This window comes from Vespa crabro, chromosome 1 (assembly GCF_910589235.1).
Source record: "Vespa crabro chromosome 1, iyVesCrab1.2, whole genome shotgun sequence".
Taxonomy (NCBI): Eukaryota; Metazoa; Arthropoda; class Insecta; order Hymenoptera; family Vespidae; genus Vespa; species Vespa crabro.
The window spans coordinates 18,859,450-18,878,070 of record NC_060955.1 but is presented as its reverse complement, the minus strand read 5'-3'; the positions used below and the strand labels follow the sequence as shown (position 1 = coordinate 18,878,070).

At 26.4% G+C, this 18,621-nt stretch overlaps 1 protein-coding gene across 1 annotated transcript; it reads right to left on the bottom strand.

Moving 5' to 3' along the window:
- Window positions 1-2,864: 2,864 nt before the first annotated feature.
- LOC124428940 (putative gustatory receptor 28b) lies at window positions 2,865-3,842 on the bottom strand. Its single transcript, XM_046973573.1, has 5 exons — window positions 3,706-3,842; window positions 3,416-3,629; window positions 3,201-3,272; window positions 3,050-3,139; window positions 2,865-2,966 (listed from the first exon to the last, which is right to left on the bottom strand). Exons 1-5 carry the CDS (start codon window positions 3,840-3,842, stop codon window positions 2,865-2,867), a joined length of 615 nt encoding a protein of 204 aa, XP_046829529.1.
- Between the last annotated feature and the right edge of the window lie 14,779 nt (window positions 3,843-18,621).

The following is an 18,621-nucleotide window of genomic DNA, read 5'->3' as shown; positions in this document are numbered from 1 at the left end:
TTTTTCGACTTTGCAGACTCTTAGATTAATATGAAGATAACATTGATCTTAAATGTCTCACGAATCATTAGACAATAACGATGAATTTTTAATAGAAAATTCTAGAGGTGTGTTTCCAACTTGAATGAGAATAACAAGGTACGTTATGACGGTACCGATGACCTACAAATAATTCATGTTAATCGTCTATAATATAAAAATAAATTTAAAAATGAATAATAAAAATTATGCGTTTGACATACAGTACGTATCAATGTATAATCCAGATCAACAAGGCCATATATTGTAAATGACAGTGGATTTTGGATAAGTTGTAGAGTAAAGTCACGGATCTAGAAGTATCATAAAATATTAATAATAATTTGTAGTACATTAGTTTTCATCAATTATTACCTCGGCACGATATTCATTGCTGGTTGATGGTTCGTACAATTCACATAGAATATCTCCGGTGTTCGTCGCATGTAAAGAAATTCAATATATATCAATACCTGTTTTGCTCAATATATCGTTGATATATGAGAAAATAAATTTTATAACAAAAGAAACAAATAATGAATACTTAAAAAACATACCTCCGTTATAGTTTCTGCACATACGTGACTTACAATGATGATTTTGATCCCGAAGTAAAAAAACCAAAATAAATAAATAAAGGAATTTAGAGGTTGCGTACGGTACGAATTAGTTAATAAGTAATAAAACACATGGTAAGCTGTAATAGTGATTAAAACAAAAACTAGTGATATAGAAAACAAAATGTGTAAGGCGAACGCATCGTTTATATTCTTAGCACACTTGATTAATTCCAAATGTATCTCCCTGCGATTAGAAAAAAATATAAAAATTGAGAGAAATTTTTTATAAATTTGTGGTACATAATAATAATTACCTTGCTTTTTTAATAGTGATAACATCTTTGCTTGGTTTATCCGTTCGATGAATAATGGATAATGGCGAATTACTGTTCCTGTTCCTCATCCAGAGTACTCTTTTATGTTGCGGGGAATCGATGGTAGTTGTAAGCATACCTTTCAGTAGTTCGTTCAATTGACAAAATTTTGTTTTTATAATCCTATTTTTGATTTATGGATCGTTAAAATTTCTTAAATGTTAACTTAGTTATGATATATAATAAACTTTATACTTGCCTTATCCAAAATGCGAAAGTAACATCGGGTATTAACCATGTGATAAAGGGATAAATTTCGAGATAAAAAAAACCAAAAATTATTGCGGGATTAATTCCCAATATTTTTATCCATTTATAACCCATTATTATTTTCGCAATTAATATAAAGACCAAAAATAACATTAAATAACATTGCTGTAAAAAATGCTTTGATAAATTCATCGGTATATTCAGTTGATGCATAGTTCGAATACAAGTTTCCATTTGCAATATGAAACGTCTAACTTTCTGCAAAAAAATTTTGAGATTGTCATAAAGTAGAAATCTTAATGAATTGAGTAAATTAGAAGATCAAACTAAGTTACCTTTCTTCTGATAAATCCAATGATAATGGTTGCTACGTATGTTATGAAACCGTTGTAAACATAAAATAGATACATAAGCAGTAAGAGAAGCGATTGTTTAATGACAGCAGTATGTACAAAATACTTAGAAAATACAAAGGACATGGAAACGTAAAAAATGATAGAGAAGAAGGCATAAACCATGCCAATCGCGTTGATCTTATCACAGATGAAATATTCTATTAGACCAGTGGAAAAAATCGAATTAATTATTATCAATGGTTTGATGCTGCGTCGAAATTCAGCCGAGAGAGACATTTTTAAAGTATTCTTCGAGAAAACAGCTGTATTTATTTTCTTCCTTTTCCCCAAAAAGCACTAATTATATCAATACAGATTGAAAAACTTGTTATGCCAAACTAGTAGAAAAAGAAAAGAATGTAGAACATTCTCTGCGAAATTTTGATGCGAGACTATGACTATTAGGATTATATCATATACTTTATTCTGACCTACATTCGCCGGAGTTAATAAATTTTTTTTTCCACGTATGCGATTGTTCGATTAATCCCACTTATAGATATTACGTTATGATCACAAGGAAATTAATTTATTAAAATTTTATCTTTTTTGCCTTTTCCTATCCTTCAGTATTTTTCGTTTTATTTTCTTCTTTTAGTGATATATAAAAGGTAAAGTCCATTTTATAAAACAATTATCCATCTCATTATGATAATCATGTATGTTACGTCAGAATGATGCACATACACTACAGAATAAATCATTAATTATGATTGTTGTTATTCTACAATATTTTCATAATATTTGTTACGTTATTCACACGTAAATAATTGTACATATCGTACAATTTTATTTGAAATTATTGTAATATAACCTGAATGTGGGAATAGCGAATAATTTCACTGATTTTCTACAACTATGAAATAAGTTATCGTATCTATAATTACAATTCTATCTATCGGAAATTTTACATTCTGATTCGTTTCGAAATGTAATTCATAAAAATTACTTTGAAGATATCATCAAAGAAGAAATAAAAGATTTAATCCAAATAGTTTGTGAAAGTGTTCTTAATATATTTCCAATGGTTTTCGTTAATATACCGAAATATATTTTATTTCGATTAATGTCCGTTGAATTATTACATATTTAGCAACTTTGGCTTGCATTTTTCGGATGCGTCCCACACATTTCAAGCATAATATTCATATTTCTTAGCAATAATATGTGAACTATAAAAACATATACAAGCGTGCTGCGAAAGATATAAACAGGCTACTATTTGAATGCTATAAAGATTACTCAGATTTTTGGATCTTGTAGACTCCTAGATTAATATGATGATAACGTTGATCTTAAATTTCTTATTAATCATTGGTCGATAGTGTCGTATTTTTAAGAAAAACGTCATATGGTACTTTTCCAACTTGAATTAAAATAACGAGGTAACTTGCGATGATACCGATGATCTAAAAATAATCCATATTAGTCATTCAATAGAATATAAATATAAATTTATAAATCGATAATAAAAATTATGCGTTTGACATACATTACGTATCAATGTATAGTCCAGATCAAAAAAGCCAAAGATTGTAAATGACAATGGGTTTTGAATAAGTTGTAAAATAAAGTCATAGATCTAGAAGTATTATAAAATATTGATAGTAATTCGTAGTAAATTCATTTTCATTACTTATTACCTCAGCATAAAATTCTTTGCTGATTGATGGTTCGTTCATTTCACAAAGGATATCTCCGGTATTTGCCGCATGTAAACAAATAGAATATAATATCAATAATTACTTTTTTCATCATTTCGTTGAAATATGAGAAAATAAATTTTATAACAAAAGAAAAAACAATTAATGCTTAAATAACATACTTCCGTTATAGTTCCTGCACATACGTGACTTACAAAAGTGATCCTCAATCCATATAAAGAAATCCAAAATAAATGAATAAAGAATTGAAGGGATTGCGGATGATAGATTTTAGTTAATAAACAGTAATACGTATTGTAAGCTGTAGTAATGATCAAAATAGTAGCTGTCGATATTGAAAATAAAATATGTAAGCTGTACGCATTATTTATATTCCTAGCACACTTGTTTAATTCCAAATGTATCTCCCTACGACAAAAAAAAAGAAATATAAAAAAAATTAGAGAAATTTTTTTATAAAATTATAATATATAATAATAATTACTTGGCTTTTTTAATAGTAATAACGTTTTGGTTCCATTTATCCGTTCGATGAATATCAGATAATGGAGAATTATGTTTCTTATTCCTCATCCGAAGAACTCTTTTATGTTGCGGGGAATGGATAGTAGTTGTAAGCATACCTTTCAGTAGTTCGTTAAGTTGACTTAATTTAATCTTTATATTCCTATTTTTGATTGATGGATCGTCAAAATTTCTTAAATATTAACTTTATTATTATAAGTAACAAACTTTTTACTTACCATATCCAAAATCCGAAAGTAATATCGGTCAATAACCATATGACAGGAGGATAATTTATGAGGAAAAAGAAGAGAAAAATTGTCTGGTAATTAGTTCCGAATGACATTGACCAGTGGTAATTGAAAATTATTACAATTATTAACATGAAAACTAAGAGTAACATTATATAACATTGCTGTAAAAAATGCTTTGACAAATTCATCGGTATATTCAGTTGACGCATAGTTTGAATACAAGTTTCTATTTGCAAAGTGAATCGTCTCACTTTCTGCAAAAGAATAATTGAAGATACCGTAAGGTAGAAATCTCAATAAATTGAACAAATTAGAAGAATAAAGACTTTCACCTTACGTCTGAGAAATCCAGCGATAATGATGACAAAGTGAACCACGTAACCATTATAAATGCAAATTAGATACATAAATTGTGAAAGGAAGAGGTCTTTATTTATATTAATTTCTATGAGAAACGTAAATTTGTAGATTATCGAAAAGTACAAAATAATAGAGAAGAAAACATAAACCATGCCTATAGTATTGATCTTATCACAAACAAAATATTCTATCAGGCCAGTGGTACAAATTGAATTCATTATTATCAACGGTTTGATGCTACGTCGAAATTCAGCCGAAAGAGACATTTCTAAAGTATTCTTCGTGAAAACAGCTATATTTATTTTCTTCCTTTTCCCACAAAAAAACACTAATTATTTCCAACGGACTGTTCGAGTTCAACTTATTATCCAAAGTTTGAAATAAAGAAATGAATGCGAAACATTCTTTGTAGAGTTTTGATGTAACACTCTGACCGCATAAAACTCATTGCTTGCATTATATAATATTACGTTCGTATTGAATATTATTCTGACCTACGTTCGCGTTCAAAAAGATAAGAAATTCTATTTTCTTTTATGCCATTATTCGATGAAATCCACTTACAATTATTATCTTCTTAATATTTAGAAATTAATAAAAAATTATTCATTACACAGATGTTATCTTTTCCTGTTCTCTAGTTTTTTGTTTTTTCTTTCTTTCTTTTGTTGAAGTATAGAATTTAAATGACATCAAGTAAAACAAAACATAATACTGCTTAAATTTGTACTATGTTCTATACATTCATCGAATAAATAAACATTTTAATTCATTGACTATATCGTCGGCGTTGAATTATAATTCGTATTGTTGGACAATACTTTCGGTATGTCTCCAACTTGAATAAGAATAATAAGATAGGTAGCAATCGAACCGATCATCTAAAATATACATAGAAATCTTAAATTATTGTAAAATTAAAGAAAATAGAAATTATTGATGATATTTTTAACTTACACTGTATATAAACGTATGATCTAGATCGTAGAATCTGCAGGCAGTGAACTTCAATTGATTCTGGATTAATTGAAACATAAAATCACGAATCTGAAACAATTAGATTTTATAGATTTTATATATTTTATATGGATTCCAATATTAAAAATGAATAAACCTTGTTTCTTACTTCGTTGCGAAACTTCCGGCTGGTTGAAGGTTCATACAATTCATAAAGAATGTCTCCAGTGTTCGCGGCATATAATAAAATAAGAGAATTCAATATGTACTTCTATTAACATCTCGCAAAGTTTCAAAAGATTGTATATTTTGTAAATATTAGATATATTAGTAAAAACAAAACAAAAAATTGAACAAAATAAGAATAATTAAAGGAAACATACTTCTGTCATCGTTTTCTTGCATATATTGTTTATTATAAAAACTTTCATGATAAAATGAGAAATCCAATAGAAATGTGCATTAAAGTCTTTAATCCAGTTATCATATTTGTTTGTAATTAGTATAGCATATAGATTGTATAACACTATAATGATAATTACAAAGGATGAAGACATTGATAGAAGAATTTGTAATCCATAAGCCTCATTTATAATACCAGCACATTTTATTAATTCCAAATGGATTTGTCTTTAATGAAAAGATTAAGAAAAAATTGGTAAAGATCAAAACAGAGAAAAATAACAATCTATTTCGGAATAATTACTTACTTGATTCTCTTTAATTTTATAAGATTTTCATTCGCTTTATACATTCGATAAATAGTAGATAACAAGGAATCATCTTCCCAGTTATCTTTCATTCGAAGAACTCTTTTATGTTGTGGAGAATCAATAGTTGTCGTCAGCATGCTTCGCAGTACAACATTTAATTGACCAAATAAAATTTTTATATACTTATTTAAGATAATTCGTCATGATTTGGCAAATATTGATATTATTTTATAATAAGTAAAACGATTGACTTGCCTGATCCAAAAGATAAAAGTAAAGTCGGTGATCATCGCTACGATGGCAGGGCAAGTTTCGAAATAGTAAAATTGTAATATCAAACTGTTGTTTAACGATAAGTTGAAATAAGAGAACCAAAAAATATTGGTAATAAAGAAGCCTGATGTCGTTAAAATCAAAATTATGCCTGCGATACACTGATACCGAAAAAGAGAAGAATAATTTCTTGGTAGATGAAGTTCATCAATTTCTCGTGTACAAATTTCGAATTGCTCGATAAACAGTTTTAATCGCTGCAAAATGGAATTAATTTATCGTGTTGCACAAAATTTATAGCTCTTAATAAATCAATAACTACTCGTAGAAAAAAGTGTCGATTAATCCTAAAATCTTTACCTGTCTTCTCATTAAACCAGCGAAAATTATTATAATATAAAGAAAGGCGTTATTGACATATGAAAATTTTGTTGTTATTTTTGAAATTTCTGTCGCTTGATCATTCATAAAAAAATTCATTATTTGCTTCAACGTAAAAAATAATGTAGCATAATAAAATATACAACAAAATGCATAAATAAAGCCAATTCTTCGAATTGTTCGATTAACGAAGTATTCTAGTAGACCAGTACAAATAATCGAATTAGCGATTATCAATGGCATAACGGAACGTTGAAACTCTTTCGATTGGAACATTTTAAGGATTTTGATTTTTTTATTGAATTCACTTTTGAATCACTTATTGAATTACTTTTCACTTTCAAAATATTTTAATTCATTAATTATATCATCGACGTTGAATTATAATTCGTATTATTGGATAATACTTTTGATATATCTCCAACTTAAATAAGAATAACAAAATAGGCAGCAATTGAATGAAAAAAAATTGTACTCTTCGTAAAATGTCAGACGACTTCTTGCTCCAATTTACAAATGATACTTATGCTTTCTATTCTTGTTATATTCGAATTGTTTTCGTAATAGATGTTACCGTGACTTGCATTTAACTTGGAATAAGAATTATCACTTTCATACTTACCCTACTGTTTCCATCATGTCAAATTTGTCCTTGTCTCTTTGATAGAATGATGTCATACATATTCATGTATAGTACCTCATTATCAAATGAAAATCAATAAGAAATTATTTCTTCAGTAAAACATTATCTTGATATTAATTTTTATTGTTATGAAAATAATCAATAAAGAATTCTCCATTGTAATATTATTTTATTTGAAAAATCACTAATAAATTTTTAAAAAATGCTTTTGTACTTTGTACAATTGACGGAACGCAGGTTGTTATATGAATATACAGTGTATTGTAAGAATATAAAATCATTTTTTTTTGAATTGCTTACTTGTATTATGGTCATTTTGTAAGTCGTAATAATACTGAATAATGAAGATATTAATTATGTTTTTCATTTTTCTATACTTTTTTATGCAAATAACTTTATCGACCGAACAAAAAGTAAAAAGATTAACAATCATTTTATTATATATAGTGTGTGTCTTAAGTTCCTTTTTATAAAATTCGATATTACAACTAGTCTTAGTTCCAATTAGTCTAACTGACGTAACCAACCTTTATAAAATATTAATAAATTATTTAGTTTTTTAACAATGACAGATATGTTTCTATCATAATTATTAGACATTATTAGAAATTTAAGTATAATTTTAAAGCATACTCTTAAAGTAATTATACTAGTTACGAAATTATGTTAGAATGAACTTTATGGGTAATATCCTCTTATTCCATAGAAATTAATAAGAAAGTATTAATCGCGCAAATGTTATATTTTCCTGATCTTTTATTTATTTCCCATTTTTTCTTTTCTTTTTGTTATCATGTAAAACAAAATATGATATTGTTTAAAAGATAATTCATTAAGTGCGATATATTTGCGGAATAAAGAAAGGATTTCATTTATTATTTACATCGTTGACGTTGAAATATTCTTCATAATAGATATATTAAAAACACTAGGTTCACCTCCGATTTGAATCAGTATAACGAGATATGTAGTAATCGAACCTATTATCTAGAACATATGCACGAAAATATTAAATTCCTATAAAATGAAAAATAAAAGAAATCAATGATCATATTTTCAACTTACACCGTATATAAATGTATGATCTACATCGTAAAAACCGCACGCAGTAAACTTCAAACGATTTTGGATTAGTTGAAACATAAAATTACGAATCTAAAATAATTATAGATTAATAATTATAGATAATTATAGATTTTATATATGTTATATGTATTCTAATATTGAAAACTGATAAAAATTGTTTCTTACCTCATCGCGAAATTTTCTGCTGGTCGAAGGTTCATATAATTCGTAAAGAATGTCTCCAGTGTTCATGGCATATAAGAAAATAAAGAAAATCATTATATACTATTAAGAAAGAAAAAAGAATAGGAATTATTAAAGAGAATATACTTCTGTCATCGTTGTCTGGCATATGTTGCATATTATAAAAATTCGAGAAATCAAAAAGAAAATCCAATAGAAATGAGCAACGGACTCTTGAATCCAATTATTAAATATGTTTACAAATAAGTTAGCGTATAGATTGTATAACAATATAATTATATCTACGACAGATGAGAACATGGATATAAGTATTTGTAATCCATAAGCCTTGTTAATAATTTCAGCACACTTTATTAATTCCAAATGGATTTGTCTTTAACGAAAAGAATAAGAGATAATTGGTAATAATCAAAAAAGAATAATAAATCGTTTGAGACTAATTGTCAATAACTTACTTGATTCTTTTTAATTTCATCAGGTTTTCATTCGTTTTGTACGTTTGATAAATAGTAGATAACAAAGAATCATCTTCCCAATTATCTTTCATTCGAAGCATTCTTTTATGTTGAGGAGAATCAACAGTTGTTGTCAGAATGCTTTGGAGTACAGTATTCAATTGACCAAATTTGATCTTTATATACCTATTTAAGTTCATTCGTTATGTTTAATAAAATTAATTTTGTTTTTATAAAAAGAAAATGATTGACTTACCTCATCCAGAAGACAAAAGTAAAGTCGATGATTATCATTACGATGGTAGGATAACTTTCGAAGTAATAGAACTGTAATATCAAACTATAGTCTACCGATAAGTTTAAATGGGAGAACCAAAAAATATTGGTTAACATTATGCCTGATATGATAAAAATTAAAATTATGCCTGCGATATATTGATACCGCAAATGAGAAGAATAATTTCTCGATATGTTAAGTTCGTCAATTCTTTGTTTAGAAGCTTCCAATTGTTCTATGAACAATTTTATCTGCTGTAAAAACGAACTAATTTATTAAGTTATTCAAAAATTTATATATATAATTTATATGTATATAATATCGTATATAATACATAATTTAATAATCACTTAAAAAAAAAGTTTCTTCGATTAATTATAAACATTCTACCTTTCTTCTCGCAATACCAGCACAAATTGTTAGGATATAGAAGAAGATGTTATAAAGAAACGAAAGTTTGGTCACTATTCCTAATACGTTTGTTATTTGAAGACCCATAAAAATATTAATTATATCCAAAACCGAAAAAAATGAGAAAATGTAGTAAACTGAATAACAAATGATATAAATAAATCCAATCACTCGAATAGTTCGATCAACGAAATATTCTAATAAACCAGAGCAAAAGATCGAATTCACGATAATCAATGGCATAATGGAACGTCGAAACTCTTTCGATTGAAACATTTCACAAGACTTTTTGATATTCTTATTGAAAATAACACTTTTCACTTTCAAGAAAAATTTTGAAGTTTCTTCTCTTAGAATTTCTTTTTAAAAAATTCACTGTTTGCTGAAGTTTTCGAACATAACTAATTCTTACTACCAGTCTTCCTATTCTTATTATACTCGAACTGTCTTCCTATTAAATATTATAATCGCATTTAGCGTGGAATAAACACTACTTACTTGTCTACTCATCCTACTATTTTCTGCGACCTTGTCTTTACGATGAAAGCTATCCATACATATTCACATGCATTATCTCGTTATCAAATGAAAATCAATAAGAAATTATTTATTAAACAGAGCGTTATATTGACTTTACATTTTGTCATTATTAAAGTAGATTACGAACAAAAACACTTATTTTTTGGCATTTTATTTCATATAAAAATTCACTCGTAAATTTTCTTATAATATTTTTATCGTTTCTTTAACAAAATGAAAAATTATTGTAGTGATTTATGATTCTCTTCTTATTGAATAATTTACTTGAACCATGATAATTATATATGGCATTATGATACCGACACAATGAAGAATAAAGAATTTAATTATGTTTTTTATTAATATCATCACTTTTTTATAACATAAATTATACGCACATAATTGCACCAACCGAACATATGAGTGTTGCAATTAAGATTATATAGACCTATTATCGAATAGGCGGTGCAATGTTTTATCATTTTCAAAGAAAATATTACTAACCGTAAAGAAAAGAATATTATTTTATATAAATCTTAGATTTATTTCAGATTTTTGTTGTAATACTAACAATGTAAAAATAAAATATTTTCAGCCTAGGAGAATCATATAATTATTACATAAAATATAACAATTCAGTAGCACTTTCTTTGGTTTTTTTACAGATATAATTAACGAAAGGATCTTCATCGAATATTGTAAGCAACATAAAATCATTGTAATGAATAAAAAAATCAGTTCATTACTATTACGTATTTCTGGTTCTTTGCGTATAAATTGTATAAAACGTGTGAAAAAAGTACTGAAAAAGAAACAAGTAATTGAAGACAATAATTAAAGTAATAATTAAATGTTATAAATATATAACTTATACACTATTCGTGAAATGAATGATTATTTATATTCCAAAATTAACGAATTAAACAAAAAAACATAGGTCATCGAGAAGTAAAAAATTATAGAGAAACAAGCATAAAACATACCGATAACATTAATCTCATCATCAACGAAATATTCCATTACACCAGTGGTAAAAATCAAATTCATTATTATCAAAGGTTTGAAATTCCGCCGATAGAGACATTACTGAAATATTCTTTGTGGATATTACTTTATTTATTTTCTTTTTTTGTTCAAAGACACCAATTATTTCAAATACATTAATCGAAAAACATAAAATGTCGGAAACACTAATTATATCAAATACACTTTTCGAAATATTTGATATACAAAGTTCGTAAGAAAGAAGAAAATGAATAATATTCTTTTTTAAATTTTGAAGTAAAACTTATGAAAGCTTACAACTCATTGCTTCTATTATACCTTATAACGGTAATATCGGATATTATTCCAACCCACTTTCGCTTTCGATTGAGTGGGAAATATTTTTTTACTTGATGCGATCGTTCGATTAAACCCACTTACAAATATTACTTTCTTACCGTATAGAAATTAATAGAAAGTTATTATATATGCTGATGTTATCTTTTTCTGTTCTTCTCTCTTTGTTTTTTTTTCTTTTTTGGAATAAGGCTTTTATAACAAGGGTAAATCGGCAACGAGACGTAACGGAACATAACGTGAATTGAAAAAAAAAGAGATAAGTATATACAAATAGGAGAGAAAGAAAGAAAATGAGATAGAGCATAAACTATGCGCTTTTATTTATATTGAAGATGTGACAATTGATAAGAACCCTAATGATAAGAATCTATACATAATGGAGCATAAAATAATATTCTATTATTTTACCTAGTGAATAACTTTTATTACCACTCTGATCGACGTTCTTTTAGCTTTTATCGCAGCAACGTTTATCGTACAAACATAAACGCATCCTTAAGAAAAATAGGAAGAGAATATATATATATATATATATATATATATATATATATATAATATGCGGAATTAAAGATGAGAAATTAAATAAAATGGACTAAATTAATTTTCACTTGTATCATGATGTATGATATTTTTATTGGAGCAGAAATTACGAAAAAGCGTGATATAAAACAAATATAATACTGCATAAAACATTGTCTTATATATTTGTCGAATAAAGAAATAATAAAATTCACTTATTACATCATCGATGTCGAATTATAGTTTGTATTGTTGAAGATTACTTCAGGTTTACCTCCGACTTGAATAAGTATAACGAGATAAGTAATAATCGAACCTATCATCTAAAACATCCACATATATGTATATATATATTAAAATCTTATCAAAATAAATATTAAAAGAAATCAAAAATATATTTTCAACTAACGCTATATATAAATGTATAACCTAGATCGTAAAATCCGCAGGCGGTAAACATCAAACGATTTTGGATTAATTGAAATGTAAAATAACGAATCTGAAACAAAAGATTGTACGTTTAATATATAATTCGATATTATACAATGACAGTTATTGTTTCTTACTTCATCGCGAAATGACTGGCTGGCCGAAGGTTCATATAATTCGCAAAGAATGTCTCCAGTAGTTAAGGCATATAGAAAAATAAAGAAAATTAATATGTATTTCTATCAAACTCTTTCAAAGTTCTAAAAGATCATAAATTTTGTGAATATCAGATATATTATTAAATAAATAAGAAAGAAAGAATTACTTATTAAAAAGAACATACTTCTGTCTTAGTCATCTCGCACATGTTGCATATTGCAAAAATCTGGATGATAATAAAGAAAATCCAATAGAAACGCTTACAGAATTCTCTTATCCAAGAGTGATGTTTGTTTATAATTAAGGCGACATATAGACCGTGCAAGAGTGTACTGGTATATACAACGTGTGTTATCGTGAACATAAGAAGTTGTAATCCATAAGCTTTATTTATAATTCTGGCACATTTTATCAATTCCAAATGGATTTGTCTTTAATTAGAAAAATAAAAGAAAATTATTAAAAATCAGAGAAGAACAATAAATCGTTTCGTACTGATTCGTCAATGATTTACCTGACAATCTTTAATTTCCTAAGATTTTCATTCACTCTGTACGCTCGATAAATTGTAGATAATGAAGGATCATCTTCCTGGTTATCATTTATTCGCAGGATTCTCTTATGTTGTGGAGAATCGATATTTGTTGTCAGCATACTTTGGAGTACAGTATTCAATTGACCAAATATGATCTTTATATATCTATGCGAAATCACTCGTTATATTTAATAAATATTCGTATCTTTTTGTAATAAATAAAATGATTAACTTACCTTATCCAAAAGATAAAAGTAAGATTTGTAATTATAATTACGATGGCAGGATAATTGTCGAAATAATAAAAGTGTAATATTAAACTGTAGTCCAATGATAAGTTGACATCCGAATACCAAAATATATCGTCAATAATTAAGCCTGATATAAAGAAAATGACAAATAAGCCTGTGATACACTGATATCGAAAGAAAGAAGAATAATTGTTCGATAAGTTCAGTTCATAAATTCCTCGTGTACAAGTCTCAATTTGTCCTAGGAATAATTTTATTTGCTGTAAAAATGAATTAATTTATCGAATTATTCAATATTAGTTGTATCTATTATATATCAGTCTTAATAATACAATAATCATTTAATGAAAAACTTGTCTCCTAATTAAAAACTTTCTACCTTTATTCTTTTTAAACCAAGGAAAATTGTCATGACGTAGAGAAAGGCATTTTGAATAAACGTAAATGTGGACATTATTTTTTCTATATCTGACTCTTGAGACTCCTTAAAAATATCCAATTTATCCTTAAATGTATAAAATAAGATACTGTAATAAACTATACAACAAACGACATAAACAAAACCAATTGTACGAATCATTCGATCAACGAAATATTCTAATAAGCCGGTGCAAATAATTGAATTTGCTATAATCAATGGCATAACGGACCGTTGAAACTGTTTCGATCGGAACATTTTAAAGGATTTTAAAATATAAAATAATTTTGAAAAAACATATTAAACTTTTTTCCAAAAATACAACTTGTCACATTCAAATATAATTTTTTAATTTCTTCTCTTATTTTCGAAGTGTCTACTTGTTGGAGTTCTCAAATGATACTAATTCTTATAACCAGTCTTTCTTATATTATTATGACTTGAATTACTAGCTTTCAACTCAATCTACTTTTTTCTATTAAATTAGATTTTTTTCTTTCTTATCTTTTCGATGAAAGGCATTATTACATATTCATACACCTCACCTCGTTATCTGATGAAAATCAATGAGAAATTATTTATTAAGCGGAAATTAGATTGACATTAAATTTTATTGCTGTTAAAATAGATCACAAATAAGGGTAATTATTCTTCTATGATGTTTTATTTTATATAACAATTTATTCGTCAATTTTTATAACACATTTATCTTTTTTACAATGGACAGGATAAAGGACTATCGCCTTTACGATTATTTTATAATCCTTTTTTTTATTAAATCGCTAACTTAAATTATAATAAAGACATATATTATTATGACATCGATATGATAATAGGAAAGTTAATTACATATTCCATTATTTTATACTTCCTTTTTATAACGAAACTGATATGATATTAATTAATACAGTGAAAACTTATACTGAGACATTCTCAACTTGAATGAGAATAACAAGATAAGTTATAACGGTACCGATCACCTATATATAATAAAAATATTAGTTGTCTATAATTTAAATATAAATCTAAATATCGGTTGTGTAAAAATTATACTTTGAACGTACATTACGTATCAATGTATGATCAAGATCAAAAAAGCCATAAGATGTAAAAGTCAATGGATTTTGGATAAGTTGTAGAATAAAGCCACGAATCTAGAAGTACCACAAAAATAATATTAATTTTTCGTTAATTACTTTTATCAATTATTACCTCGGCACGAAATTCCTTGCTAGTTGACGGTTCGTATAATTCACAAAGGATATCTCCGGTGTTCGTCACATGTAACGAAATATGATATAATATTAATACTTATTTCGTTTGATATTTTATTGAAATATGAGAAGAAGTATTTATAACAAAGAAAAAAAACAATGAATATTAAAGGAACATACCTCTGTTACAGTTCCTACACATATAAGACATACTATGATGATATTGAATCCAAAGTAAGAAATCCAAAATAAATGAATAAAGAATTGTAAGGATAGCAGATGGTAATTCATTGTCATTAAAAAATAGTATACATTGTAACCCAGAGTAGTGATAAAAATAAAAGCTGTAGGTACAGATATTAAACTATGTATGCTATATACATCGTTTGTATACCTAGCACATTTGATTAATTCCAAATGTATCTCCCTACGACGAAATATGAAAAATGAAGGTCAAAAAAATCTTTTTATAAAATTGTACTATATAATAATATATACTTTGCTTTTTTTATTTTTATAATATCTTCGTTTGATTTATACGTTTGGTGAATATTATATGACGAAGAATCGTCCTTCCTGTTATTCCACATTCGAAGAATTCTTTTATGTTGAGGCGAATCAATAGTAGTCGTAAGCATGTTTTTCAGTAGTTCATTTAGTTGACTAAATTTTGTCTTTATATACCTATTATTAGTTTAAAGTTCGTTAAAATTCCATAAATAATCAGTTTTATTTTGCAATAGATTAAACGATATACTTGCCAGATCCAGAATACGAAAGTAACATCAGTTATTAACCATATGAAAAAAGGATAACATTCCAAGTAAAAAAAAATAAATATTTTCCAATAACTACCTTCGAATGATATTAACCATCGATGATCAATCGCTATCATAATTATTAGGATGAAAATCAAAAATAAAATAAGATAACATTGTAGTAAAAAATATTTAGACAAATTCATCGGTATATCGAGTTGATCCATAGTGCGTATACAAGTTTCTATTCGCAACATGAGACGTTTCACTTTCTAGAAAAGATAACGAAAAATGTCATAAGATAAAAATCTTGTTGAATTTAATAAAATAAATATAAACGAAGAATTTTACCTTTCTTCTGAAAACCCCAGTGATAATGTTGACAATAAGAAACACATAGCTGCTATAAATATGTAACTGATGCAATATTTGTATAAACAACGATAGTTTTAATCTACATTCTTCTTTCGGAAATGAAATTATATTGGCCATAGTAACATAGAAAATGATTAAGAAACAAGCATAAGCCATACCAATCATGTTAATCTTATTATTAACAAAATATTCCACCAGTCCAGTGGTGAAAATTGAATTAATTACTATCAACGGTTTGATGCTATGTCGAAATTCTGCCGAGAGAGACATTTTTTAAATATTCTTCGTGTAAACACCTCTAATTATTTTTTTTCTCTTCCTTCGAACGCACTAATTATTTTCAATCTAACTAATCGAAGTAAATGAAACACTAATTGAGTAATTTAGTATCCAAAATATGTAGAAATGAGACGAATACGAGAATATTCTTTGTGGAGTTTTAATATGAGACTATGACTCCTCATATCTTATCCTTTGCAGTATACCTTATTATATTTTTATTAGATGTTACACTAATTTACATTCATATTTGAAGAGATAGGAATCATCATTTTCTTTGGTGCGATCGTTCGATGAAACCTACTTATACATATTACTTCTTTACCACGTAGAAATGAATACGAAATTATTCAAAAAGCAGATATTATCTTCTTTTGTTCTAGTCTGTCGTTTCATTAGAGTATACATTTTCATTTGATAAAAAGTATTGATTTGAATTTTTATAAATTATCAATATTAAAAGTTACAAATGATGATCAAAATATAATTATAATTATCAAATAATTATCAAAAATTATGATAATAATCTCTGATTATTTCGTTTAATCAGTAGTTTCGGTATCAAATATATAAAGAATTTAATTGTACTGCTCCAATTAAAAATTAAATAGTCATATTAATAATTATAATAACATCTATTAAAAAAGCTTACCCTCTGATTTGGCTCTTCGAAAGTATAATTCCTATTAATCATTTTTAAAATAGTACTCGAGAAGAAATAACAAACTAATATCAATTCAGGAATAAAAATTTTCCAATTAGTGTATATTCAAATCATTTAGCAAATAATATATGTGCTATAAGAACATAACACACATGTATTGCCGAAGAAAAGAATATGAATCATAAATATTTGAATGTTGTAAAAATTACTAAGATTTACTGATATTTTGTATAATTCTAGATTAATCTGCACGTAATAATAAACTTAAATTTCTCATAGATTATTAGTCGATAACGTCGAATTTTGAAGGAAAATTTGTGACGATACCTTTCCAACTTGAATAAGAATAATGAGGTAAGTTATGACGGTACCGGTCATCTAAACGTAATAAAAATATTAGTTGTCTATAATTTAAATATAAATCTAAATATCGATTGTGTAAAAATTATACTTTGAACGTACATTACGTATCAATGTATGATCAAGATCAAAAAAGCCATAAGATGTAAATGTCAATGGATTTTGGATAAGTTGTAGAATAAAGCTACGAATCTAGAAGTACCACAAAAATAATATTAATTTTTCGTTAATTATGTTTATCAATTATTACCTCGGCACGAAATTCCTTGCTAGTTGACGGTTCGTATAATTCACAAAGGATATCTCCGGTGTTCGTCACATGTAACGAAATATGATATAATATTAATACTTATTTCGTTCAATATTTCATTGAAATATAAGAAAAAATATTTATAACAAAAGAAAAAAATAATGAATATTAAAGGAACATACCTCCATTATAGTTCTTGCGCATAAATGACTAATTATGATGATTTTAAACCCAAAATAAAAAATCCTATTTAAAAAAATGAAAAATTTTCGATGATGCACAAAGTAATCTTCAGTCATTAAGAAATAGTATAGATCGTAACCCAAAGTTGTGATAAAAATAAAAGTTGTTGTAACAGATATTAAAATATGTAAACCATACGCATCGATTGTATTTCTAACACATTTGATTAATTCCAAATGTATCTCCCTACGACGAAATATAAAAAATATAGGTCAAAAAAATCTTTTTATAAAATTGTACTATATAATAATACATACTTTGTTTTTTTTATTTTTATAATATTTTCGTTTGATTTATACGTTCGGTGAATATTATATGACGAAGAATCGTTCTTCTTGTTATTCCACATTCGAAGAATTCTTTTATGTTGAGGCGAATCAATAGTAGTTGTAAGCATGTTTTTCAGTAGTTTATTTAGTAGACTAAATTTTGTCTTTATATACCTATTATTAGTTTAAAGTTCGTTAAAATTCCATAAATAATCAGTTTTATTTTGCAATAAATTAAACGATATACTTGCCAGATCCAGAATATGAAACTAATATCGGCTATTAACCATACGAAAAAAGGATAATATTCGACGTAA

What these genes read in the sequence shown, in the direction of transcription:
- LOC124428940 (XM_046973573.1), bottom strand. Translation starts at nt 3,842, where the DNA reads ATGCTTACAACTACTATCCATTCCCCGCAACATAAAAGAGTTCTTCGG. An exon ending in ATTACTATTAAAAAAGCCAA is followed by an intron (nt 3,630 to 3,705) that starts GTAATTATTATT and finishes TTTTTGTCGTAG; the next exon opens with GGAGATACATTTGGAATTAA. An exon ending in ACTATACATTGATACGTAAT is followed by an intron (nt 2,967 to 3,049) that starts GTATGTCAAACG and finishes GATTATTTTTAG; the next exon opens with ATCATCGGTATCATCGCAAG.